This window comes from Bos indicus x Bos taurus, chromosome 10 (assembly GCF_003369695.1).
Source record: "Bos indicus x Bos taurus breed Angus x Brahman F1 hybrid chromosome 10, Bos_hybrid_MaternalHap_v2.0, whole genome shotgun sequence".
Taxonomy (NCBI): domain Eukaryota; kingdom Metazoa; phylum Chordata; class Mammalia; order Artiodactyla; family Bovidae; genus Bos; species Bos indicus x Bos taurus.
The window spans coordinates 6,529,557-6,556,356 of record NC_040085.1 but is presented as its reverse complement, the minus strand read 5'-3'; the positions used below and the strand labels follow the sequence as shown (position 1 = coordinate 6,556,356).

The following is a 26,800-nucleotide window of genomic DNA, read 5'->3' as shown; positions in this document are numbered from 1 at the left end:
CTATTCAGCTCAGAGTGTCTAGTCTTCCTGAGTGGGTGCACTCGAGGCCAGCAGGGTAACTTTCTGACTGTATGTCTGACCCTCAGCCTGGCCGGGGAGGGTTTGGGCAGGAGGTGGCAGAGTGGGACATGAAACCACAGACCGGGATCTGGCCCGGCTTTCCATTTGCACAAGAGCCCCCAGGGAGGCCCAGAGTTGGTGTGGCAGCACGGGACTTTTCCTTAGACCAGGCAACAGTCTGCGTCCTGTGTGTGACGGGAGCCACAGAACCAGGGCCCCTCACTCATCTGTCCAACAGTATTTATAGAATACTTCCACTCCATGCCAGGGACTGAGCTAGGAATCCTGGGGCAGCCAAGGCAGATAAGATCCCTCTTATCACAAAGCTTCTTAGTCTAACTGGAGGAGCCAGTAAATAAGTGGGCAAATAAATGCATCCAGATGCAAGCATGAGTGTGCCTGTGTGGACACTGCCTGGGAGCTGCCCAAGGGCAGAGACCAGGTCACAGGCTCCTGTGTGTCCCTGGAGCCCACTCCCAGGGCTGGCTCAGAATCAGCCCCCACTCAGCAAACATTTGTTGAATTGCTTGGCATGAGAAAGAAAGCATATGGAGATTGCTCAGTCCTTCTGGTTCTGTCCACCGTAGAAGCCAGCATGCACACACAGACATCTCCTTTCAATTAAACAACAGTTATCGAGGGCCCATTACACACAAGGACCCCAAGCTCTGAGAATCTAGATGCGAGTACAGTGAGGTCCTGCTCCCTGAGCTCACAACCCAGGGCAGACGCAGGCATTAAGAGCTAACCAGGAGCCACCCCAGTGTGCTAGGATGGTGGTGGCTGTGTGTGTACCCAGTTCCTACCAGGGCAGCACAGGTGGGCTGGGGAGGGAACACACAGGAGGGAAGGATGAGGAAGGACTCACAGTTTTATACCCAAATCCACACAGATGGATAAATAGACACCTCCAGAGACAAACACACACAGAAACTCACAGGTGTGTGCCCTGACTGCCTAAGCATGCATGCATACTAAGTCGCTTCAGTCGTGTCCGACTCTGTGCAACCCCATGGACTGTAGCCTGTCAGGCTCCTCTGTCCATGGGATTTTCCAGGCAAGAATCCTGGAGTGGGTTGCAATTTACTTCTCCAGGGGATTTCCCAACCCAGGGATTGAACCTGTATCTCTTACATCTAACCTGCATTGACAGGCGGGTTCTTTATCACCAGCACCACCTGGGAAACCTGGGAAATGCCTAAGCATGTATAGACATAAATAATGACCCCTGCAGGCTCGGGTGCCACACAGGCCATCATGATTAAGGCCTGTTAGCGTGCCCCAAAATGGGGAGATGAATGTGTAAGAGAATGGCCTATTGGAGGCGGGGTGTGGCAGTGGGCACCCTGAGACTCACCAGACCTTGGCCAGGGGATACTTTGAGGTAGGTGGGGCTATTAGTCTAAACCTGAGAAGTTAGGTTGATTATTGGCTTGCTGTGCATGTCCATCACCAGAGACAGCCAATCAATTATATGCCAGGCCTGACCCCGTAGATCAGAGGACAGAAAGTAGGGAATGTGGTAAAAAGTTTCCCTGTTAGTATTTGTGCTTATTGAGGAGTTTGAGCCTGGTTGGATCAGGGCCAAGAGGTGGAGGAGGGGGAGCTGTACCAGGCTCACATTCCTTCAGGGCAGAACCGTGTACTTTAGAAACTGCCCGCTTCCCCATTTGGGTTGTTTTGCCATTCGGAGCTAACAAATGGGAAGTTTTGGGCACTAACAGCCTGGGGCACATGGTAGCCCCTCAGTGAGTGGTCATTTCATCCCCCAGAACTGTGGTAAAAGTTCAGGCCTGTTCAACTGTGGTAAGGGGAACCAGGAAGACAGCCTGGAGGAGGTGGCAGGAAGCTGAAACTGGGGGCGTGAGGTCACGTGCCCGCTGTGAACAGCTCTCCTCTCCTGCACAGGGCCGGCATTTGTTCGAGTGAGAGATGGAGCCCTCTACCAGAGCTGTCTTCTGCTGAAACCTTAGAGGGTTTCGTGTATTCGTTTCATGAGAGATACTATTTCTTTGTAGTAATGATAGCGTTTAGTGTGCTTTCTGCCTGCCAGGCCCTCTTCGATCTGCTTCACGTGCTGTTGTTCAGTCAATAATGCCCAACTCTGCAGCCTCATGGACTGCAGCACGCCAGGCTTCCCTGTCCTTCCCCATCTCCCAGAGCTTGCTCAAACTCATGTCCATTGAGTCAGTGATGCCATCCAACCATCTCACCTTCTGTTGCCCCCTTCTGCTGTCCTCAGTCTCTCCCAGCATCAGGGTCTTTCCCAGTGAGATAGCTCTTTGCATCAGGTAGCCAACTATTGGAGCTTCAGCTTCAGTCCTTCCAATGAACATTCAGGGTTGATATCCTTTAGGATGAACTGGTTTGATCTCCTTGAAGTCCAAGGGACTCTCAAAGAGTCTTCCCCAGCACTACAGTTCGAAAGCATCAGTACTTTGGTGCTCAGCCTTCTTTATGGTCCAACTCTCACATCTGTACATGTGGAAACTACTGGAAAAACTATAGCTTCATATGTAATAACTACTTTAATCCTCTTAACAATACTATGAAGTAGGGACATTATTATTCCAATTTGACAGATGGAAGAACTGAGTCCCCAAGAGGTTCAGTAGATTGCTCAAGGTCAGGCAGTGAGTCAGTGGTAGCAGCAGGATGGCACTAGAGTCCATTCTGTAACCCCCGGGCTCTGCCACCTTTGTGGGAAGATCTGGTTCTTCCTCCTTCACCCCTCACTGATACACCATGGGGCCCCAGATAAGCCCCTGCCCTGCTCTGTCTCCCTTTCCTTCTCTGGGAAGCAGAAAGTCTTCTCGCCTGGTGACTTCCCAGAGCCGTTGTAAAGCCAGGCTGACTGTCCATAGCCCTGTACAGGCTGCTCTGGGAGAAAATGGGACCTGGTGCAGCCTTCTGGGCACAGATATTCTGAGCTGGGTGCTCTGCATCTTGCCCCCTGGAGCAGGGCAGGGTGGGCAGTCCTCTCAGCCCCGCCAACAGATCCACAATTGGACTCACAAGCCCCTTGAAATCTCCTCAGAGAGCAGGGATTGGAGACACTAATGACGATTCCAGGAGAGAAACCCCTTCCTCTTAAAGTAAACTCATGCAGAGAAAATCATAAACTAAGCATGCAATTTACACCCCGGCCAAGGCCCTCAGAGCTTAAACATATTCTTCTGGGCTATTTATGCTGCTGCTGCTAAGTCACTCAGTTGTGTCCTACTCTGTGCGACCCCGTAGACGGCAGCCCACCAGGCTCCCCCGTCCCTGGGATTCTCCAGGCAAGAACACTGGAGTGGGTTGCCATTTCCTCCTCCAATGCATGAAAGTAAAGTCACTCAGTCGTGCCCGACTCTTAGCGACCCCATGGACTGCAGCCCACCAGGCTCCTCTGACCATGGGATTCTCCAGGCAAGAGTACTGGAGTGGGTTGCCATTGCCTTCTATTTATAGTCCTGGAGAAATTAGAATTTTTCTGGGTAATGGGAGCACTAGTAGATTACAGCCGGTCAGGATCGGCCAAAGACTGGCCTGGGAGTGGGAACCATGGAACCTTCTGGTGCGGGGCTCCACACTTCCCAGTCTCTCCTCCCTGACCCAGCCTGGGCAGGTGGGAGCAGAGAGAAGGGCTAGAGAGGAGCCTCTTCACCAAGGGCCAAATAAGATCTCTCTGTGACCTGAATGGGGATGAGGCCAACGGCCTGGGACCCTGATAGTTGAGAAATGAGCTCCCCTACTTCAAGGCTACCATTTCACAAATGCTGGAAGTGAGGCTCAGAGAGGGGCAGTAACCTATCGAATGTCACACAGCTAGTGGGGCCCAGGTGAGCTCTGGTGTCCTGGCCCATGCATCAGCATTCCCACAGTAAACCTCAGCACAAGACCTGAGAAGTTAGCTGGAGACACTCCTTGGGGGGAGACGGTGGGAATTCAGCATCCCAGTCTGTGCACCAGAGCAGATATCCCCAACGAGGGTTCCTGAGTAGTGAAGACATGTCCTGGGGACTCCGAGAGCCCAGATTCCCTTCCCTCACATTCAAGGCTGCCAATGTCCCACCTTTAAAAATATATTTATTTGACTGCATCGGATCTTAGTTGTGGCATGTGGGATCTAGTTCCCTGACCAGAGATCGAACCTGGGCCCCCTGCATTGGGAGCACAGAGTCTTAACTGCTGGACCACCAGGGAAGTCCCCCAACACCCTTTTGAAATATCTCCCTTACCCCTCCTTACAACAGACTCCCTCCTCCTGCTACCCCTAGAACATTCCCAGCTCCCATACTCCTCTGCACTCTTGTTCACACCCTTCCCACCTAGACTGCCGTTAACCCCACTTCCTCTGATTAACTGAATTCTTCCACCCCTCAAAGCCTCTAAAGTCCCCATTATTGGTAGCCCTGTGACTTGCCCTCACTCTTAATGCCTTACTAGAGCTAACAGCCCACCCAAGGAGGTCTGGCGCAGTGGATCCTGTAGAGTGTCACCCAGATACACGATTCAGGATGAAGGCGTGCAGTTTCCTCCCAACTTCAGGAAACTTAGTAGCTCCCAGATGAGTCTCTCTGCAGAAATTGCCTTCCATCAAAGAGCACAGATTTCCCTGAAGTCATGCCCCCTTCCCCGGGGCAGTGGGTACCAATGATTGGTCAGGGGTATGGAGCCTCTCTCTCCCTTTCCCCTGGCAGGACAATTCTAAGGGCCAACCAGCTCCAGAGCTTCCTAGCAGAACAGCTGAGGCTATTGTTGCAACTGTACCAGAGTTCAATTTCTGTCTGTCCTTCCTCCTTCCCTTTCCCCTCGTAGGGATTGTTCTCAAGAGCCCACTAGTCTCCATTTCAGAGAATGTTTTCCAAGGAAACTGGTTGCCAATGCTAAAAACAGAATGGTTAAGCAGCCAGCTTGGCTTCAAATAGAAATCAACCATAGTTAGCTCCGTGACCTGCAATGATGCTGAGGCTCTAGTTCCTATCTCTTGAGGATATTGTGAAGATTAAATGAACTGATGGTACCTGATATTGAGAAAGTGCTTAATACATATTAGCTGTTATTATTTACATTTAACTTCTTTGAGGTTTGGGTAAATGAAAATAGGCTATTGTTATCTGCTTCAGGGGGTTCCTGGTAAGAATCAAATAAGGTTGAGAAGCAAAGGGTTAAATTTTGTGCCGGTGTGACCTAATAGAGGTTCAGGGGTCAAATTCCTTGAGGGCTTTGCCCACTCTAGTGCAGAGGTCTGGAGGCCTGACCCCTCCCCCAACTGGTGAGAATCATTGTATTGCTTTCCTATCACTGCTGTAGCAAATTAGCACAGAAGTGGCTCCAAACAAAACAAAAGTGCTACCTTAACATTTCTGTAGGTTGGAAGTCCAGTATGGGTCTCACAGGACTAAAGTCAAGGTGTCATCTGGCTGTATTCTGTTCTGGTGCCTCTAGGGGAGAATCCATTTTCTGCTCATTTGGATTTTTGGCAAACTTCAGTTCCTAGGATTGTGGGACTGAGATTCCCATTTTCTTGCTAGTTGTAAAATGAAGCCTCTGGCTTCCTGTGTGTGTGTGTGTGTGTGTGTGTGCGCACGCGCGTGCGTGTGTGCAAGCGCTCAGTTGCTCAGTCACGTCTGACTCTTTGTGACCCTATAGACTATAGCTTGCCGGGTTCCTCTGTCCATGGAATTTTCCAGGCAAGAAGACTGGCTTCTAGAAACCCCTGCATTCCTTGGCTTGTGGCCCCATTCCTCTGTCTTCAAAGTCAATGCAGGCAGGTGGAGGACTTCTCAAGGCTATCTTTTTAGTTATCTTCTACCCTTAAGGACTTACACGATCAATTTGGGCCACCCTAGCTAATCAAAGACACGCTCCATCTCAAAGTCCTTAATCATGACTGCAAAGTCCCTTTTGCCATGTACGGTAACATATTCACAGGTTTCAGGAATTAGAACATGGAGAGGGGGGCAGGGGGGAGGCATTATTCTGCCTACCATAGCCACTCATCATGGGGCACCTTCTTACCCAAAATCCCCCTCCTCCCTTTCCAGGGGGAGGTCTGTGCAGCTCCCTGTGCGGCGGGGACCTATGGCTCCAACTGCTCGTCTGTCTGTAGCTGTAACAACGGTGGCACCTGCTCCCCAGTTGATGGCTCCTGCACCTGCAAGGAGGGTAATGTGCCTGCTTTCCCATCCCATCCCCTCAGATGTGCACACAGAAGTTGCCCAGGTGGGCTGCCAGCTGCCCACCCACCCACATGCAGAGTCAGGGAGCCTGTATGTCAGGTTCTAGCCAAGGAGACTCATGCCCGGGACTTCAACAGCAGGAATGTAATAAAAGCGAATTGTTACCAGGGTGTTAGAAGAGCTGCAGAGACATGCAAGGGAATGTGAGCAACCCGGAAATTCCTAGCTTCTCTCACAGTTGCTACCACTTCTAGGGTGAGAGGGACGAAGGGAGAAAGTGGAGTTCCCAGAGCCTGTGAGTGAGGGCCACCTGGTAGGGACTGAGACAGGGGCAGAGCAGCTGCAAGATGGTGCTGGAGTACTGAGACAGCCGCCCCCAGAGGCCCTGCTCACAGCAGAGAAAGAAGAGAAGATGCCTGTGCCTCTCCTGCCCCCGCCCTCCCGCCACTGGCCAGGTCTCCCGCTGGCAAGCCCACCTGAGAGCAGCCGCTGGGGTCAGCCCCCTGAGACACAGAACAGGTGAAGAGGGGAAATGGATCTGAGGGGACACAGGCCAGTAAGCAGCCTCAGAATGGGAAACCAGCCTGTTCCCAAGCACAGGGCCCTGTGATAAGCTTCCTGAGTCTGCCCTGGGCACAGAGAGGACCCCCACCTCTTGATGCCCTATTGATGCCCTGTTCAGGTGGGACTATCCACCTATAGCAAGAACAGAGAGAACCAGCAGGCAGGAGAGTCAGCTTCTAGCCCCTGTGCTCTCAACAGCCATGCTGTGGTTCCGAGTGGACTCAGCAGGTGGGATGCGTGCTCTACCCAGCTACCAGAGAAGGGGTGGTTTGGGTACATTGTCTTGTACAGAGCCGGGGGAAGTGGGCAGAAAACTGTGCTGACATGTGACAGAGAGGTGACAGCCTTGTTCCTTCCCCTCAGGGTGGCAGGGCCTCGACTGCACCCTGCCGTGTCCCAGTGGGACGTGGGGCCTGAACTGCAATGAGAGCTGCGCCTGTGCCAATGGGGCGGCCTGTAGCCCCACAGATGGCTCCTGCTCCTGCACCCCTGGCTGGCTGGGGGACACTTGTGAACTGCCCTGCCCGGTGAGCATGGGGCGGGAAAGGATGGGGGTGACCCAGCAGCCCCTCAGACCTTTTCCCTGTGGTTTTGTTGTCCACAGAAGTACAGAGAAGAGCACTGGACCAGGTGATGGAACACCCAGATTTAGATCTCAGCCCCAGTTCTAACCTCTCGGTCCTATTTTCAGCCTCAGCCCTCTCATCTGTAAAATGGTAGATACTGGGGATATGCTGATGTGGAGTCACTTTCCCCAGGGTGCTCTTGGTAACCATTATCGACTCTGGCACAGTTAACCTGAGCCCAGATGCAACTCCAGAATCCTTCATGACACAGCTCTACAGGACAGCCCTTCCTAATCCATGAGAGTTGCCAGAGTTGATAATGGCTAAGTTTCTTTCTAACTCCAACGGCCTGTAATTTTATGATCAAGGTGTGGGAGGATTAAACCAAGCATTATCCAGCAGTAACCACCTTCACTTACTCCCTGGATCTTAGTCTATGATACAAATAAATTAAACAAACTGATGGTCTATTGAATGAGTCCTACAGTCCTGGGTTCCAATCCTGGCTTTGCTTCATCCTAGCTATGTTGCCTGGAGCATGTTACTTCACCTCATCTTTAAATTTTGAATATAATGAAACCATCTCATAGACTTGTTGTGAAGATTAAGAGAGATGAGTTAAATAAGACTCTTGATAGCTAATAACGTTTGAGCACACAACAAACATCGATTGCCACCTTCTTACCCAGTAACAAAGAATAAATTATAATCCTTCTTTATATGTGATCAATGTTCTAAAACTGTGCATTTTCATCTCCAGTGTTAGTTAATGATCATTATAGCTCTCTGAGAAGTAGGAAAGGACTATCACTTCCCTCCTTCCAAACTGCGTACTTTGCATAATGCAGCCAAGAAAATTTTGGGAATGACTTCATTGAATCCCCAATTATAAAAACGTGCCTTCACTTTGCCCCCGCCCCAGTTTCTCTGCATCCTTGCTGGGTAGCGGCTCAGTTTTGTCATCAAAATCCCACAGAAGTGTGAGAACCTCTGGGGGTCTAGATCTCACCATTTCTGTCTCCACAGGATGGCACATTTGGGCTGAACTGCAGTGAACGCTGTGACTGCAGCCACGCCGATGGCTGCGACCCCGTGACAGGCCACTGCTGCTGCCTGGCCGGATGGACAGGTAACCCCCTCAACCACACCACCTTCCAGGTCCTGGGAAACTGAGCTTTTGGTGTTCTGCTGCCTTTTCTTGACTTTTCCTTCTTTTCTCCTTCACTTTCTCTTTTTATTTCCTAGGAATGCATCTTTCCTTTATCTCCTCTGGGCTTCGGTTCTCCATTCCATTCAAATTAACAAACGTTAATTGAACACCTGTTTTGTACAGACTGTTTTCGAAGGGCTGGGGACAGACCAGTTTTTAACAAGTCAGACAAAAGTGTGGGTGCTCAGTCTGTGCTTACAGAGGATATGGTGGAGACAGACAAGAAACTCTCACCTTTGCCCAGGCTTAGACTCCTGGTCCCTACATGTGTCCTGGCAGTCCACCCCCTAAATATACTGCAAATCCATCCATTTTTCACCAGCCACTGTCACTCTCCTTGTACACTGAGCACCATCCCTCACCCGGCACTGCCTTGGCCTCCTTCTTGCCTCTGGGCCTCCCCTTTTGTCCAGCTGCCCCTACTCTGAACATGGTGACCAGATGCGTTCACGTCACACTGAGCCTCAGAATGCCTCAATGGCATCCCATGGCATTTATCCAGGCGCCTTCCAGTGACCTGGGGTCCACGTGGTCTGGCCCTCCCTAACTCCTCCACCTCTCTTATGCCCCTCCCATCGCTCACTTTACTTCAGCCACGTGGGCCAACTGTCTCCCTGCCTCCAGGCATCGAATGTGCATTCCCTCTGCCTGGATCACTCTTTCTCCTTCTCTTTACCTGATAATATCATCTCATCCATCATATTTCAACTTAAAGATGACTTCCTCTGGGAAGGCTCTATGCTCGGATACCACCACCTCTGCAACCTGGCCAAGATTATGAAAGAACTCCTTTAATTAATTCTCAGAATACCCTACAGTATTTTAATTCTCAGAATACCCTAACAGCAGTACTTACTTCAATTGTCACTGAACTCTGATTGAGTAACTATTTGTTTATTATCTGCCTCCCACATTGACCATCAGTTCTGTGCAGGCAGGGACCGATCCGCCTTGTTCACCACGGTATCCAGTGACTGTCACACACAGAGAAATGGTTAAGGACACAGAGCTGGAGCCAGGCCACCTTGGACAAGTCCTTTAACCTCTCAGGGCCTGAATCTTCCATCCATAAGATGCAGATAATAATAATCCTTATAACTACAGGGTCCTTTGGAAGTTTAGATGAGTTAATACCTGTAAGTGCTAACAGCACCTGGCACAATAGTAGGTGTTCAGTAAGTGTAAGCCACAGATACAATGTTAATAACATGTTGCATGAATGAACCCACTGGCCATTCCCAAGGTGGTGGACAGCAAGGAGTGAAAACTACAGGCGTGGCTGGCAGGGTATGTCCTCAGATAAGAATTCACACCAGGCTGCTCAACCTCTGTTCTCCACAACCAGGAAGTCAAGGACTAGGGGCATTGCTTCCTCTGTAGCATCTTCAATCTGACCCCCTTGTCCTGCCCGTTAGTACAAAGCTAGACTCCACCCTGGTTACCAACACCCTACACTCTTGGCTAGAGTCAAATGGAAATCCACTTTAATTTTTTATTGCCTTAATTTTGAGTGAACTGATAAGATTTTAATGACATCTGGTGCTTAAAAATTCTGTCTTTGATGGATAACCTTTCAGCAAGGTCTCTGCTGTTCTAAAACTAATTTCCCCAAACATGGTCCTGAAGTCATTTCAAAGGAGCAATTGATGTCCTGAAATTTGTTCAAGTAGAAGAAAACCAAGGAAAGATAGGGAGGGCTTGGGGTACAGGCCCAGCCTCCTACTCAGCGAGCCCTCCCCACCTACCCCTGACCACCTAGCCCCTGGCATACTGCTCGTCCCTTGAGTCAACACTTTTTAGAAATTATCATCATTTTGGCTGCACTGGGTCTTCATTGCTGTGTGTGGACTCTTCTTTGCAGCGTGTGAACTCTCTGTTGCAGCACAGGCTTTCTCTAGTTGAGACGCGTGGGCTTAGTTGCCCTGCAGCATGCAGGATCTTAGTTCCTGAACCAGGGGCCAAACCTCCCACGTCCCCTGCATTGCAAGCTGGGTTCCTAACCACTGGCCTACCGGGAAGTCCCTCAACACTTGTTTTTCTTTGCTTTAAGCAAGTGCATGTCTTCTCCCCTCACCCCCAGTTAGCCACAGGCTTCTTGACTGCCATGACGTCTAATTCACCTTGCCTTGTACATAGTAGCTGCTAATTCAATGTTTATTGAAATAAGTTGAAAGAAACTGGCCTGTAACCATATATGGATTTTCGCCTTGAAGTGAGGAGACCTTGATAATGATCTGCTCCTATCTCCTCCTGCTACACAGGAGGAAAAGGAGCTGTCCAAGGTCTCAGGACATTACTGCTAACAGGAGGCACAGGATTGCACTGTAAAGGGGAACCATTTCTTCATTCAACTAGCATTTATTGACCCAAACCATCACCAAGTCTTTATTTGGCAGCTATCATGTGGCTGGCCCTGAACTAGGCCCAGGAGTAAATGGCAGAATAATAGACCCTGGGCACCTATTGTGTGCCAGACACTGTCCTGGGTGCTAGAGATGCAGAAATGATGATGATGGTTTCCTGCCTATTGGGAGGACCTGGATAAAGAGTCAGAAGTGTCAATAAACCATGATCCCTGTGTCCCCAGGGCACATACATGAACTATTCAAATGATAGGTAGGGACAAAGCTGTATGCCACTATCAAATATATGCTTGAATCCCTGGGCAGACATCCAGGAAGGCTTCCTGGATGAGGAGGACCTAAAATATACATGAAGAATGTGGGCTGCTGAGTTGCTACTGGCCTTGTGATGTGAACTAGTGGTCACAATACATGGATTCTTAGTCTAGCTGCCCCCATCAATATAGATGTGTAGACAGCCCTGAAAAACAAAACCTTAGATTCTCTAAGGTAAAAAGGAGAGGGCCCCCAAGGGAGATTATTACCCCCAGACAGGGCCTAGAGAAGGCAGCTAACTGAAGACACCACGCCTCTTCAGAAGCTGTAGTTCTGAGAGCGCGCCTCCCTTTAGGCCAAGGCCAGCTGCTCTGACCACACCAGTGCAACTGACCTTTAGATTCTTCTTTCCACTTAGGTGCCAATGTCTGACGTTCCAAGGAGGTCTTAGGACATAAAAGAACCTCAAACAAGAGCCTCACCCACGGCACCAGACCTAGACTAGAATAATTGGCAGACCCAGAACCCAGTGGGCCCTTGCAGCCATCTGCAATCTGAGCATAATCACCTTACACCTATGATTCTTAATCTCCAAAAAAAAGGGGACACATTTTTGACATGAAAACATTTTGAGGATCCCAGACAGGAGACTAGCTGTATTTCTAATGTCTACTGATTTGGGGAAAACATGAGTGACCGGCTGCCGTGAGTACAGGGGTACTTTTGCATGCATTGTTTTATTAATCACAGTAATATCAGCTCATAGTGTTAGGAAAGAGCTGTATCTGCGTGTGATGCACGTGCCTTGGGCAGCCTAACAAAGAGCGCTTGATGCACAGGTGGGATCGGAGGCCCCTGTCCGACAGTGGAACTCCGCCTTAATCCAGTGTGCCTCCGGAGAGCATTAGGGCCCCTCGGCCTGCAGTCCGAATCTCACATTTTCAACATCCACAGGCACAAGAATTCCTTGAGGCACATCATGGCTTTTGATTTTGGGTTTTTTCTCTTCTAATATTTATTTATTTTTAATTGATTGATGATTGCTTTACAATATTGGTTTGATTTCTGTCATACATCAACATGAATTAACCATAGGTGTACATATGTCCCCTCCCTCTTGAATCTCCCTCCCACCTCCCACCCTTTCCCACCCTCTAGGTTACTACAGAGCCCCAGTTTGAGTTCCCTGAGTCATATGGCAAATTCCCATTGGCTATCTGTTTACATATGTTCATGTATATGCATCCATGCTACTCTCTCCATTTATCTCAAATAGCTTTGTGTTTTTTCCTGCCCCAGGTTGCCCTTCAGTCCATTCATGCTATTTGCCACCTCTTGTGAACCTGAAACTCCACTGGGAGAGACCTCCATTGCGGAGTGAAATGTGACCACCGGATTCTCACTGGCATTTCCTGGGAGAATCTCCCCCCACCCCCTTCCCTCCATTGTTCAGTCGCTCAGTTGTGTCCAACTCTCTGCGACCCCATGCCAGGCTTCCCTATCCTTCACTATCTCCCGGAGTTTACACAAACTCACGTTCATTGAGTTGGTGATGCCATCCAACCATTTCATCCTCTGTTGCCCCCTTCTCCTCCTGCCCACAATCTTTCCCAGCATCAGGGTCCCTCCATACAGAGGCCAGTTTTCTGCAGAGTGGCATCAGAAGCCCCCACCCTGCTGTAGAATTGAGCTGTCACAGGAGGAAAGCCCAGGGAGGGATAGGGAGCTGGGCTGGACGGAAGCGCTGGAGGGGAATAAAGCCAGTTGATCCCCTCTCCCCCACTCTCTGCCTCTATTCTGCCCCCTCCCCTTTCCTGCCAGCCCAGGTGGGCTTGTACATTCCAGCCTGCCTCTAAATTGGTCCCACCGCTCTCCTGCTGCTGCTAGGGCCGACTCTGTTCACTGAGCCTGAATGTCTTCCTCTCACTTTCTTTCCCTTTCTCATGATCCCTGTCCTTATATCAAGCCAGACATGCTTTTTAAACTAATTCTGCTCCTCTCTGAGCCTCTGATATTCACCTTCCATGGCCAAGTTGGTCTCCGGGGCCCCATGGTCCATTCACCTTGTGCATGTCGGACTAGCAGCCTTTCTGCCTGGGAGGAAGCCCCTCCACAGAGCTGGGTATCCAGCCTCAGGCCTTTTAAAATTCCTTCTCAGCCTGCAGGCTGTAATCACCCCCAACATATATTTCCTTTCTCTCAACTCAAAAAGATTGTGTAGGCCTTGTTCTTCTTTCTGACAGATTCCATCCATCCCCCCTTAGGCCACTGTTTGTCAAACTGAAGGTCATTAAATCAGTTTGTTGGGTCACAACTAGCTTTTTTTTTTTTTTTTCCTTAATGAAATAGAATACATCATAGTGCAGAGAAAATATCAGATTGCATCATAGTCAGTGACAGTAAATGTCATTTGCAGAGCACTGGTTTCTATTATTCATATGTATGCACATTTGATATAAAATACATATTACACTGAGGACTATGGTCAAAAGAATCTGAAAAGAGCCTCCCACTCTCGGGGCCACTGCCCAGGGGCTGGTTGGCTGGGGCCCTGCAAGGACCAATGGCCCCTGGACTAACATGGGTGAGCATGTAACTCACTCCTAGCTCGTGTAGCACCCCCATCATGGCACTTGCTTGCTCCGCTAACCTTTGTTCAGTCACTCAGTTGTGTCTGACTCTTTATGACCCCATGGACTGCAGCACATCACTAACCTTGGATTTCAGCTAAGATGTCAAAGGCAAAGGAGGCCTTTCATGATCTGACCCCTTCTGATTCCCACAACCTCATCTCTTGCTGTATCCCATCGAGTACTTTATGCTCCAACACACTACGCTATATTATCCTTCAAGGCATGATTCTCTCTCTTGCCTCCTGCTCTTTGCACATAGGATTTCCTTTACCTGGTCAATTCTTATTTGGTCTTCAGGACTTATACTTCAGTCATTCGCCTCTTCCTAGAAGCCCTCCCTGCCCATCCAGGCCTCTGTTTGTTCCTCCACATTTCCAGATGTGCTCGCCTCCCCAGCCCACCCCACACCCCTTTCTTAGTGCACCCTCACCACTGACTGAGTCTGTCCGGCCCACAGGCATCCACTGTGACAGCACGTGTCCCCCCGGACGCTGGGGCCCCAACTGCTCTGTGTCCTGCAGCTGTGAGAATGGCGGTTCCTGCTCCCCGGAGGACGGGAGCTGCGAGTGTGCCCCGGGCTTCCGAGGACCCCTGTGCCAGAGAGGTAAGGCTGGCCCCCTCCCCACAGACCTTGGACAGCTCTTCCTCCCTACTCCTTCCCAGCTGCAGAGAGGCTGGGCTTACAGAGTTGGCCCCCATCAAATCCCTCCCTCTAATCCCTTTTCTCCCAACCTTTTCTGTCCCCAAGTTCAGGGCCCAGCCTGACTCCCCTGTAGAAATAGGACCACCCCCACTCCTCTCTGTAGAAAGGAACAGGCCCTCCGAGGTGTGGGTGGATGCGACTCTCCTGGTACTGTTGAGAAGCCTCTCTTCTACACTGTGGGGGACTGGACAGGTGGCCAGGCTGGCTGGTGCCCCTTGAGCTGCTGACCACCATCTCTCCTTCACCCCCAGTCTGTGCCCCCGGGTTCTATGGCCATGGCTGCACCCAGCCGTGTCCCCTCTGCGTGCACAGCAGCGGGCCCTGCCACCACATCAGTGGCATCTGTGAGTGCCTCCCTGGATTCTCTGGAGCCCTTTGCAATCAAGGTACTCTCTCCAGGGGTGGGGAGAGGGGTGTTCGGGGAGTGGGGGGCAGGGAGACGAGGAGTCCTGGGAGGGGAGTAGAAGGCAAGAAAGGTTCAGGATTCTCATCAGGCTCTGTGGAGGCAGTTCCTCGGCTCTTCAGGGTTTGTTGTTGTTCAGTCGCTAAGTCATGTCCGACTCTTTGTGACCCTATGGACTGCAGCACACCAGGCTTCCCTGTCCTTCACTGTCTCCCGGAGTTTGCTCAAATTCATGTCTGTTGGGTTGGTGATGCCATCCAACCATCTCATTCTCTGCCATCCTCTTCTCCTTTTGCCTGCAATCTTTCCCAGCATCAGGATATTTTTCAGTGAGTCAGCTTTGGGGGGCTTAGAGCTACCTTAATAAGAATTGGATATCACGGGCCATGAGAAAAAGCCATTATGCAATTGAAGGAACAGGCTCAGAGAAGGTAAAAGACTTCTCCATGGTCTCACGGCTAGCAAGTAGCAGAAGTGAAGTGAAGTCACTCAGTCGTGTCCGACTCTTTGTGACCCTGTGGACTATAGCCTACCAGGCTCTTCCGTCCATGGGATTTTCCAAGCAAGAGTACTGGAGTGGGTTGCCATTTCCTTCTCCAGGGGATCTTCCCAACCCAGGGATCAAACCCAGGTCTCCCCCACTGTAGGCAGACGCTTTACCGTCTGAGCCACTAGGGAAGTCCAGCAAGTAGCAGAGGTGAGAATCAAATTCTGACTCCAAAGCCCAGTCTAAACAGATGAAAAATGAAACAAGCATAGCTGAGGTCCACATACAAAGTGGCCGCAAATGGCTAGTGCTGCATGTCAAGTGGGAAAGGCAGAGAAGGCTGTGGGAGCTCAGAGGAGATGGTTCTGGCTTCACTGGAGATGGCAACTTCCCAGCCCTTCTCTCCTCGCACTCAGGCCAACATCACTAATCCCCCACTACACGCTTTCATGTCTCAGCTGCAGAATTCACAGCACCCACTCCAGCCAACCTCTTCCACTCATTGGGAGTTGAAAGGGGAGTTAAGCTTATTGCACTGATCTGCGGTTAAAAAAAGCCCTAATTTGTGTCATATGCAAATTTCCATGATGTGGATATTCCCACCATGGCTGATTTGAAGGTACTAGTGGTTTAACCAGTTGTGAAATTCCTGAGTATTTAACAACCAAGCTGAAGGCAGAAGCTGGCTGCAGTGCCCATCATGACTTATTGCTGTCCCTGGCTTAGTTAGGCCAAGGCAGGGTGGATATGGGGGACAGCTCCATCCCGTGCTGGATTTCAACTGGGACTTAGCCTAAAAGACAGATGGAAGAAAAGCATTGTGGGTGGAGGAACCAACCTGGGCAAAGCACAGAGGGGTGGATCTGCGACTGTCCAGCTGTAGGAAGTGACAGGAGGATTCAGGGGCTGTGGGTGGCAAAGGGGACTGGGAAGGTCGTCTGGGGACTCCTGAAACGTTCTGAAGACAAGGATGCAGAATTTGTACTTTAACCTGTAAGGAGCGAAGAGATCTTTGTCTAAGGTAACCTTAGAACTAAAAGCAACTTCAAGGTCATCTATGAAAGAGTTTCATCTGGCTTCTGCTTAAATACTTCCTTTGAGAGCTCACTGCTTCCCAGGGGACCGAATCGTTTTGATGAATAATGACCACTGAGCTCGGCTATTTTTGTAAGCGTGTGGGCCGTTAATATGTATGAGTGGGAAGTTTACTCCATGATGCTTTGAGGTCATGAGAAGTTTGGAACCCCCCAGGAAATGTATGTGACAGTTTCATTTGCTTGCATCCCTCCTAGGACAGTTTAATCATAACCTGACACGTCGAGGTTTACTTATTAAACATCAGAGACCGAGCCGTCAATACAGATAGACTGGGTCTAAATTAGGACCTAAGCAGCTCGAGGAGTAACTCTCAGATCCTGCAATGTCTGATTTATCTCCCGCTGGCCTAATGAGTATTTTCCACATATAGATCTAATAGAGTTTGCTATTAATGGCAACTGCCCTGGTTAAGTCTCAAACCTTGTAAAAAATTGAACTGACAGTTTCTAATGACCGGCTTTTCAGAGAGTTACAAATTACAGACATTGCTTATGCAGAATCATTAAACATAGATTAAATATAACCAGATGTTTTCTTTTCACCAGCCCCCCCACCTGCTCCCCCCACCCCCTTCTCTCCACCTTTCCTCTCTTTGCCTCACTCTTGATTCAGCTAAGAAGTCAACCAATTAATGCATTAGACTGATCACATTAGCAGCTCTGTGGGTGAATTTGTCAGCCTTGTGTATGTGAGAAAGACTTCAAAGATAAGACTGTCTTGTTAGCGAGGATGAGTTAGTTTTAAGAACGGGGTCAGTGGAGCATCTCTGGCACCCCATTCCCCACAGAGGGCCAGGACTAGGGGATGGATTCCCCAAATCAGGTACCTCCGAGAGGCTGACCTGTTTTTCAGGAAACAGAAGCGAGAGGCTGAGCTGCAAACAGGTGATGTGCATGCCATCCTCCTGGCAGTGGACCTGCCCTGGAAGGAGCTAACGGTTTTGCTAGGGAAGAGCACAGGGGCCCAGAGCAACCAGGGTTCCCACAACCATTAACTACAGCCCAAGGCCCGTGGGCGAGGGTTATCAGCCCCATTTCAAAGATGAGGAAACACACTTGCTCAAAGGTCCTGAGACAGTGAGTGGCAGAACTTCCTAGCTGTGGGCAAGTTACTTAGCCTCTCGATGCCTCAGTTTCCTCATCTGTAGACTTAATAGGGAGTAATAATGAACATGTATAATAATGAGAGTATTACAAGGTTAATTAATATTTGTGAAGCACTCTGAACAGTGGTACATGCAAGAGACATAGAAGTGCTTATTGAATACATAAATAAAACCAGCAGCCAAAGCTTTGGCTGGCGAGCCTGGTACACCATGCTGCCTTTATTGTTTGTCCCAATTGCTAACAATGTCCTGGAGAGACACAGAGTGGACACAGATCCTAGGCAGCTGCTGTCCACCATCTAGTCGGGGGAGGGCTGGCAACATGAGGCAGTGTGGCATAGGGAGTGGTGAGGGCTGCGGGCCCAGGGAAGTCGCTTTTCTTCAAAAATCACCACCTTCCCGTGATTCTCTGTGTGGCCCAGCCAAATGAGGGCCTTGGGGATGCAAGGAGTTCCTCCCCCATAATAGGGATGCAAGGAGGCCATCCTGGAGGGTATAGGGCTGGCTGGAGCCTGGCTTCGAGGGGAGCATGTCGAATTGAGAGGAGCTCTAAGGGACAGGGGCCACTGATTCCAGTTTCAGAACCCACTGGAAGGTCACTGCTCCTGAGGCCGAGTTTGGCCACTTGGGGAATAGTTCTTGAGTGTTTGTTGTATGCCGTGCACTGTGCTGGGCACTCAGACACAACAAAGAAACAGAGAGGCAAGTTCCCTGCCCTCACAAAGCCTGCGGTCCAGAGGCGAAAATTCTGAACTCAGCCTTTTCACAGAACTTGGTGGGAGGCAGCGGCGGGGAGCAGGGGCAGCAGTTTATTTCCGCATATTCAGCCTTGAGCACCTGTTGTTCTTCTAAGTGTGGTGGGGATACAGACATGGGTGGAACCCAGGCCTGGCCGGAAATGGTTCACAAGCCACAGTAACAGAAGGCCAGGGAAGAAACTAACAGACTAGGGTCCTAGAAGCTCAAACAGGGATGTAGCCTCCCAGAACAGAGAAGGGGGTGAATATACCAGGATTCAGTTTGGCTATAATATAAAAAACCAAAATAACTGAATTGAAAATGACAAGCTGTATTTTCCTCATGCATTAAAATAAATAAAGAGATCCAGAAGCAGGTTACTAGGAAACGGTGGGGTAGCTTTCAAAGGTGTCAGGGACCCAAGCTGCTGTCTTGCTCTGCCATCCTCGGCATACGGCTCACCTCTAGTGTAAGGTAGCTGCTTGAGCTCCAGCCATCTTACCTACAATCTTCCTCCATAATCCACATTATTCTTCAATAAGAGGGAGGAATGGGCAAATAAAGACATGCATTTCCACTTACCATTGGTCAGAAGGTAGTCACACCTACCCAGCTGCACAGGTGGCCAGAAGCCCAGTAAATTCTACTTCTAAGGAAGACGAGAACTGGTATTAAAGGACTTGTTGTCTACTATAGAGGGATCACCAGGTAGGTGGCACTTAAGATGAGTCTTGTAGGCAGGGTAGGATTTCCACAACTGGGCACAAGAGTCAGGGAAACTCTGGAAGGAACAGTTAAAGGCACAGACAAGGAAAGGCATGGGGTATTATTTGGAAGATGGTGTGTGGTCCAGTTTCTGGGTGAGGTATGTTTAAGGGTTGATCTCTAGGATCTAGGTTTTATTCTGGGGCAACAGGGAGCCACTGAAGATGTTTGAGCTGGGCACAGGAGTGCAATGAAGAAGGCTGTGGCTTTAGAGAGCTCAGGCTCTAGGAAGCAGGTGGAGGATGGATTTCAAAAGAAATGAGAGGTAGGTGCTTAGTGAACTCATACCTAGTATTTAAAGGAGCTTGCAGCTTGGTTGAGGAAATCAGCCCTTCTTCCAGCAACCAAAGAGTGATTCCTCCAGGAGGGGCTGGGCCCAAAATCCTGCAAGTGACTCAAAGTGGAAATACGACCAGAGCTCCATGTTGGAGAGCCCCTTATGGACTCAGGAAGGTTCTCCTGAGGAGGCTGAGTGGAAGCTCAAGGAACAGTTGTATGTGGAGGGACAGGGGACAGGGACAGACATTTGAGGCTGGCCCCCTCTCCAGCTAACTGCAGACAGACCGGCCACCCCACATGTCCCTCTTCTCCCGGCTATAAACGTCCTCTGCCCTGCGGCTGTGGGATCAGTGATGCTGACGAAAGTGTGATCATGGACAGCCGAGGGCTGCAGGCAGGAAGCAGTAGGGTGCAGAGGTGGAATTCCCAGACTCACCACTTCTGTCTGTGGGACCTCAGCCAAGTTATTCTACCCCTGTGGGCCTCAGCCTATTCCTGTCAGAGGCGGTCAGGAAGAAGGCAGCTGTGGGCACAAGAGGAGGAACTCACTGCTGTGGAAATGGGGGTGCTGAGGCAGGCAGTTCCCACCTGATCCATGACCCCATGGGGGCCACGACTGTGGCCTGGGAAAAGGGGTGTGGCTGTGGGTGGTGGTCTGAGGAGTGCAAGTGGGACAGCAGGTGCCAGGCTATCCTGTGCCCACAGTGTGTGCTGGAGGGCACTTTGGGCAGGACTGTGCCCAGCTCTGCTCCTGTGCCAACAACGGCACCTGCAGCCCCATCGATGGCTCCTGCCAATGCCTCCCTGGATGGATCGGCAAAGACTGCTCACAGGGTAAGCTGTTGCCCCCCTGGGAATGCCCCCCAGAAAAGCCCCCAACCAGGGTCAGGCCCAGAACCTCTCTGCCCCTGGTGCTTCCACCTCCAAGGGCTGAAATCTCCTTCTGCAGATAGGAGTGTTCACCTGAGTCCCATAGAGTCTCTACAGCTAACATGATAAATTCCTAGGAGTGATCACTGGCATTATTAACTGCTAGTTTTAAAGATATGAACATTGGTAATATCATTAATACTGTAAATGCTGCACATTAATAGTCCTAGAACCTGAGCAAGGAGTAGCCACTAAGTCTGGATGGGGAGGAAGAGGGAGCAGGAAAGTAAGGTGAGGCCAGGGCAGTCACCTGAGGGGTGAGGGCATTCTCTGGGTAGCTCATGTGAATGATGTCCTGGGCATCACAGGCCCAGACAGGGCACTGTAGGTGCTGTAAGGTGAACCCAGTCTGATACAGAGGTAACAGGCAGAGTTTAAAGGCAGAGACCCAGTCTCTGCCCTGTGGAGTCCTTGGCTGATGGGTGAGACCCAGCCAGTACTCCTAGCAAGGTCCCAGTTAGACAGCCTGGCCTGAAGGCATTTCCGTGCTGAAGGCGGTGTCATCCTCAGGGAGCTCACCAGCCAAGAGACTCTCTACCCTAGGAAAATCCCCATCCTCCTGGGGAAGTTAGCACAGTGTTCACACCGTAAACCACGTGTTTACCATTTACCACAGATACCCACACGCTCCAAATCACAATCAGTCCCCAGAGAGGGAAGAGTCAGAAACCCTCAGAGCTGGGAGAGTGGACAGAGAATCACCAGGAATCCGAGGTGCCTGGGTCAAGAGGTGACCGGAGAGTTGTGGCCACAGTGGTTAAGCCCCCTGCAAGTCAGGAAATGCCAGCCGGGTGCATTGTGGCACCTGAGCTCTGACATGCACTCCCCCTTCCTCTCCCTCCCTCTCCGTCTGCCCCTCTCTGCCTTGCCCTCACCCTCTGCATCCCACCCACCCCCAGCTTGCCCACCTGGGTTCTGGGGCCCCGCCTGCTTCCACACATGCAGCTGCCACAACGGGGCGAGCTGCAGCGCCGAGGATGGGGCCTGCCACTGCACCCCTGGTTGGACCGGACTCTTCTGCACGCAGCGTAAGCCCCGCCCTCCAGCCTCCCAGCTATTTGGAATCCCATGCTGCAGCCTGCTGGCTGCCGTGGGCATCGTCCAGGCCTGCAGTGGAGGGAGGGAGGAGATAGGTGCCTGGCTGTGAGCTAACCACTTCACCCTCCACCCCTGGGATTGGCTGGAGAGGGTGGCTGGCTTCAGGGGATTGATGGGGCCCAATCCTGGAAGGTCAGGGCCATTAGGTACCCCAGCAATCACCAAGACCAGCCACTCCCTGGACAGGGGGCCCTGAGTGGGGAAGAGCAGCCTGTGGCTGTGCAGCAGAGAGACACCAGCCTGGCCTCTGGTTCCAGGGCACCTTTGTCCAAAGGACTCCCCACCCGCTTCAGCGTGAGGGTTGAGCGTGGAGTGGCTCGGTGCAGGGTCTCACTGGTCTTCACCCCGTGCTCAAAGAGAGAAGGGAGATGAGACGAGTTTGGTCCCAATGCAGATCCCCACCCTGTTTCTCTCCAGGCTGCCCAGCAGCGTTTTATGGGAAGGACTGCGGGCGTGTGTGCCAGTGTCAGAACGGCGCCAGCTGTGACCACATCAGCGGCAAGTGCACCTGCCGCACAGGCTTTACCGGGGAACACTGTGAGCAGAGTAAGCTGTCCTGAGCCCTGAGCCCAGGTGTCGATGCGGGGCCGCGGCCTCCTGCTGGGGAAGCCTGCCCCTTCACGGTCCACCCCTCAGGGCCCTGCACCCTCTGTTCTCTTGACTTTGGGAGCAGCTCCCAAGGAGAAAACCTGAAGGGTGGGCCTACATTGGTGTTTGAAGTTTTTTCCTCCAACTGGGGTGGGGATGGGCAAGTTGAGGCAGAGCAGAGGCTTTACTACCCACTCCAGTGTTCTTGCCTGGAGAATCCCATGGAGGGGGAGCCTGGTGGGCTACCGTCTATGGGGTCGCAGAGTCGGACACGACTGAAGCGACTCAGCAGCAGCAGAGGCTTTACTGGGGGAAGAAGGAGCTTAATGAGAGAAAGCAAAGCAGACCTTGTTTGATTCCTCTTTGAAACCCCTGTGGCACCCAGCTTGGGGCCTGACACTGGAGGGTGCTGTGTAAATATGGACCAGGTGAGGAGGTAGGGGTGGGCATCCCCCCCACAGGGTTATAGGTGTCGTCTTGCCCCAAGTAGCAAACCAGAACACATCAGGCACTACAGAGGCTTTACTCCATGGAAGTGAAAATGTTAACAGCTCAGTTGTGTCTGACTCTTTGCAACTCCATGGACTTTAGCCCACCAGGCTCCTCTGTCCATGGAATTCTGCAGGCAAGAATACTGGAGTGGGTAGCCATTCCCTTCTCCAGAGGATCTTCCCAACCGAAGGATCAAACCCAGGTCTCCTGCCTTGCAGGCAGGTTCTTTACTGTCTGAGCCACTTACCTGGCTTACTCTGTGAGGCAGAATCATTACCGCCACCCACATGTGGGATGGGCAGGGTGGAGAGTAAGCACATCGCAGGTCTCTGCCACCTCCACTTCGTGCTTCACAGGATGCGCCCCAGGAACCTTTGGCTATGGGTGTCAGCAGCTATGTGAATGCATGAACAATGCCACCTGTGACCACGTCACTGGCACCTGTTATTGCAGCTCTGGATTCAAAGGGATCCGGTGTGACCAAGGTAAGGCACAGATGGCAGAGTTCCCAGGGACTAGGAAAGGGTTCCATGGAGGGAGGCTCTGGGGAGATTCCAGCAGGAATGACTGAATTGCATGAGAACCCTTAGTGACTCCCTTTCGTTCACATCTGGGAAGAGCCTGGGAGTAGAATGGGGTGGGCTGGGGAGGGGTACTCAGGCACCGGAGAGGCTGATGGAGCAGGCAGCCTCTCGGGCGCTGCTTCCCTCTGCTCATCCTTGACAAGTCTTGCAAGCCAAGGAAGGGTAACCGCAGCTAGTGCTGTGGAAAGGTGAGATGAACGAGCCGGAAGCGCTGCCAGATTCTGGTCCTGCCATGACCCACCAGGAGTGCTTGGGCAGGTCACTTCCTTTTGCTGGGGGGTCTGTTATCCCCACGAAAAGTGGAAAGACACAGGGTTATGCTGAGACCCAAGGAGCCCAAAAGGGCTCATCCTCGGCTCCAGGTCTATGGTCAGACAAGACCGCAGAGTGTAGTTCTAACGACCAAGTTGAGATTATGTCAGTAAAGGACTCAGTATGGTGCCTAGCTTGTGAGTGAGCACTGGATGAATGGTTTCTGCTGTTGGTTCGAGGACACAGGGATGAGAAGTGGCACACTAGCATCCACAGTACAGGAAAGGGGCAAAAGACATTTCTGCTGTACTCTGATGGGGGATGGGGGCCAGCCCGCACACATATCTCTGAGAGGGGTGATACTTTAGGAGCAGCAATCCTGAGCACACTGGTTCAGCACTCACAGCTTTCATTGCCAGTCTGTGATCAGTGCTCACAGTGGGATTACTGTCCCCGTGTTACAAATGGGCAGACCGAGGACTCAGAGTCACACAGCTGGTAAACAGGGAGAGGGGCTGAATCCAGCTTTTCCTGACTCCTGAGAAACCCAACTCTACCAGTTACTGGCTGTGTGATCTCGAGTAAGTTACCTAACCTTTCAGTGACTCAGTTTCCTCATTTGTGAAAGGGGAATAGTCTTTATTTCTTATAGGACTTATAAACATCCCTTTGAGGAATACTAGGAAGAGCAAATGGGTTATTATCTGTAACTCAGTTTTAGAACAAAGTAAAATACTCACTAAACACCTGTGATTTGTTTCCCATCTATAATCACATTTGCTCCTTGTCATGACCCTGGGTGGGACTCCACTTGGGTAGACAGCTGAACACAACGCCAAACTCATGATGCTGAAGGGATTGAGGGCCAAGACCTGAACCAGGGTCTCCCGACATTCGACGAGCCTAGCCCCAGGCTGAGGTGGCCTGAGAGGAAGCAGGCCTGCCTCCGGCTCAGCTCCGCCTCTGTCCGCAGCTGCCCTCATGATGGAAGAGCTGAACCCCTACACCAAGATCAGCCCAGCGCTGGGTGCAGAGCGGCACTCAGTGGGTGCCGTCACGGGGATCGTCCTCCTGTTGTTCCTCATCGTGGTGCTGCTGGGACTGTTTGCCTGGCGCCGGCGGCGGCAAAAAGAGAAGGGCCGGGACCTGGCTCCCCGCGTCTCCTACACGCCCGCCATGAGGATGACCAGCACTGACTACTCCCTCTCAGGTCAGACTATGCCCCCAGCACTTCCCGCTGCCACCCCCTCCAACATACACACAACCTAGCATGAACCACGCGATATTCTTGGGGACCCCGGGTTTATTGCTGCAGGTGGGTGGTGGTGCCTGCAGGGCTGGCTGCTCAGACTCCCCTAGAAAGAGAGTGTGGCGGCGAGCAGCAGGAGCTAACTTGGAAAGGTAGACAGGGCTCCCAGGGAGTGCCACTTCCTTGGAGCCCACTCTCAACATCTATGGTTAGCAGCCTTCTTTCATTTCTCCAGAGCTTCCCCTTCTCACTGGGCTTCAGTTGCAGAACACCCACACAAAGCAGTAACTTTCCTAAATGCTGCAGGGGACCCTCTCCCCAGCCTGATGTCTGCATCACCTCAGGAAACCAGCCTTGGGGCCCACCGTCCAAGCCCTGTCTCATTTTTGCTTCCTTGGAGAAGAAGGCCTCAGAGCACCCCTCCCTCCCAGTTCCCAGAGTTAGGAGGGCCTGATCTGTGCAGTGAGACGGGACGGTGCTGAAAGCGTGGGCAATGTCCCTTGAGCCAGGTCTGCGGGAACCCAGCCTGTTCACAAATCCGGTACCAATGCCAGCAGGCATTCGATCTGGGAGTCCGAGAGGTGGGGATGGGGCTCTTGGGCCAACCCTTCCTCTTCCCTAACCCTAGACTGCTGCCTTAGAAATAGAAACAGCTTTTTGCTTCATATTTCATTAAACTGAAGAGGTAAAAATGCCCTAACTTTGCCCCCAGCCCTGAGCCACAGGAGGGTAGGCCTGTCGGAGGTGGGCACAGGATGCCAGCTCTCCACAGCTGGCTCCACGGCTCATGGCTGCCTTAGAAAGCCCAGAGATCACGTCAGCCTGCTGACACGCCATTCCTGCTAAGTGCGGCCTACCATTTGCCCAGCTCTGTGCTACGCACAGCACATCCCAGGCCCGGGCACAGACCCTGCCTGAGAGAGCTGCTGGCCTGCGTGCCGCCCTGGGTTTCAGCCAAAGCTGAGATCCTCTGATGAAGTCCCAAAGCTTATGTATTTGGGGATTTTCTTCTCTGACCATAATAAGCAAGATTGGCTGGGTTTTCCCAGACCATCCCACTGGAATTCCCCAGCCCAGTGTGGAGGTCCTGGAATCTGCAGGAGGGCAAGGCCAGGAGTGGGGTTCTCTTTACAGCCTCACTCCTGGGATCTGACCCCAGAGGAGGCAGGGGAGGGTCAGCTCAGCCCTACACAGTGACTCAAGGATACTGAGGCTGTCAAACTAACACTTCTCATGCTGGTACCACCGCCCACACTGGCATGTTGCAAGCAGGGCCAACACAAGCAAAGGGGCAAGTCAGGCTCTACAGGCTGCCAAGGGGAACAGTAGATGCCAGGAAGCTCGGGGGATGGGGGACTTGGCTGCCTGACTTTGCAGAGCGCTCTCAAGGTGGCCACACCAAGCATTAGCTTAGGGGTGTCTCGTGCCAGGGGCAGGGGTATGATGGTATGTGGCACCTTGTTCTCTTCCCAGATTTGTCTCAAAGTAGCAGCCACGCCCAGTGCTTTTCCAATTCGAGCTACCACGCACTGGCGTGCGGGGGGCCTGCCACCAGCCAGGCCAGCACTCTGGACAGGAACAGCCCCACCAAGGTACCGGGCCCCTGACTCTCCCCAGTCCCCATCCACTGTCTTCCCACTGAGCCCTCCCCTCTGCCCGGGGAAGAAACTGCACCACCACTACCCTACCTAGGGTCTGCACGGAACCAACTGCCAATACAATAAACGGAGCCCTGTGAGCCCACGTGTACACTCTATGTAAAGCGTGTAGGAGGAAGCCAGCAGGCTCTATGGAGCCAACACGGGCCATGCAACCAGCACACATCACATGTAACCAACCACAGCACCACTCAGTGAAGCACACACCCCACACCCTGTGTGCCAAGGCATGTGATCATCATGTAATCACACACAGCCTTGTCACACACAACCACGTGACTACTTTTGCCTCATGTTAACACATATAATGAAAACACCCCACCACTCATCACTGCAGTATGTTACCAACACCACGTGTGCCACAAGCGCACAGAGTACTACCAGTACTCAGGTGCCACCTGATATCCTTGTATCTGGACACACTACATGTTATCAGTACACACCCACAACATACGTTGCTATCAGAACCACCACACGGGACACAGAAACATCAGCCACAGCCAGCGTGCCCACTGACGGAGTCGGGCAGGACTTCAGGGTCAGGTGTGTACCA

The 26,800-nt window shown here is 51.6% G+C and overlaps 1 protein-coding gene across 9 annotated transcripts in view; it reads left to right on the top strand.

The window, feature by feature from the left end:
* Window positions 1-26,800, top strand: part of MEGF11 (multiple EGF like domains 11) — a 393,087-nt gene that overhangs the window by 350,116 nt on the left and 16,171 nt on the right. For 5 of the 9 annotated variants that reach the window (XM_027553013.1, XM_027553020.1, XM_027553019.1 and 2 more), the window contains exons 11-21: window positions 6,093-6,213; window positions 7,155-7,318; window positions 8,384-8,486; window positions 14,276-14,422; window positions 14,773-14,907; window positions 20,102-20,230; window positions 21,226-21,354; window positions 21,842-21,970; window positions 22,861-22,989; window positions 24,314-24,550; window positions 26,063-26,181. In XM_027553013.1, coding sequence (XP_027408814.1) covers window positions 6,093-6,213; window positions 7,155-7,318; window positions 8,384-8,486; window positions 14,276-14,422; window positions 14,773-14,907; window positions 20,102-20,230; window positions 21,226-21,354; window positions 21,842-21,970; window positions 22,861-22,989; window positions 24,314-24,550; window positions 26,063-26,181 — 1,542 coding nt within the window. The remainder of the gene's footprint in view (window positions 1-6,092; window positions 6,214-7,154; window positions 7,319-8,383; window positions 8,487-14,275; window positions 14,423-14,772; window positions 14,908-20,101; window positions 20,231-21,225; window positions 21,355-21,841; window positions 21,971-22,860; window positions 22,990-24,313; window positions 24,551-26,062; window positions 26,182-26,800) is intronic. The other 4 variants (XM_027553016.1, XM_027553021.1, XM_027553015.1 and 1 more) reach the window with 3 other exon arrangements.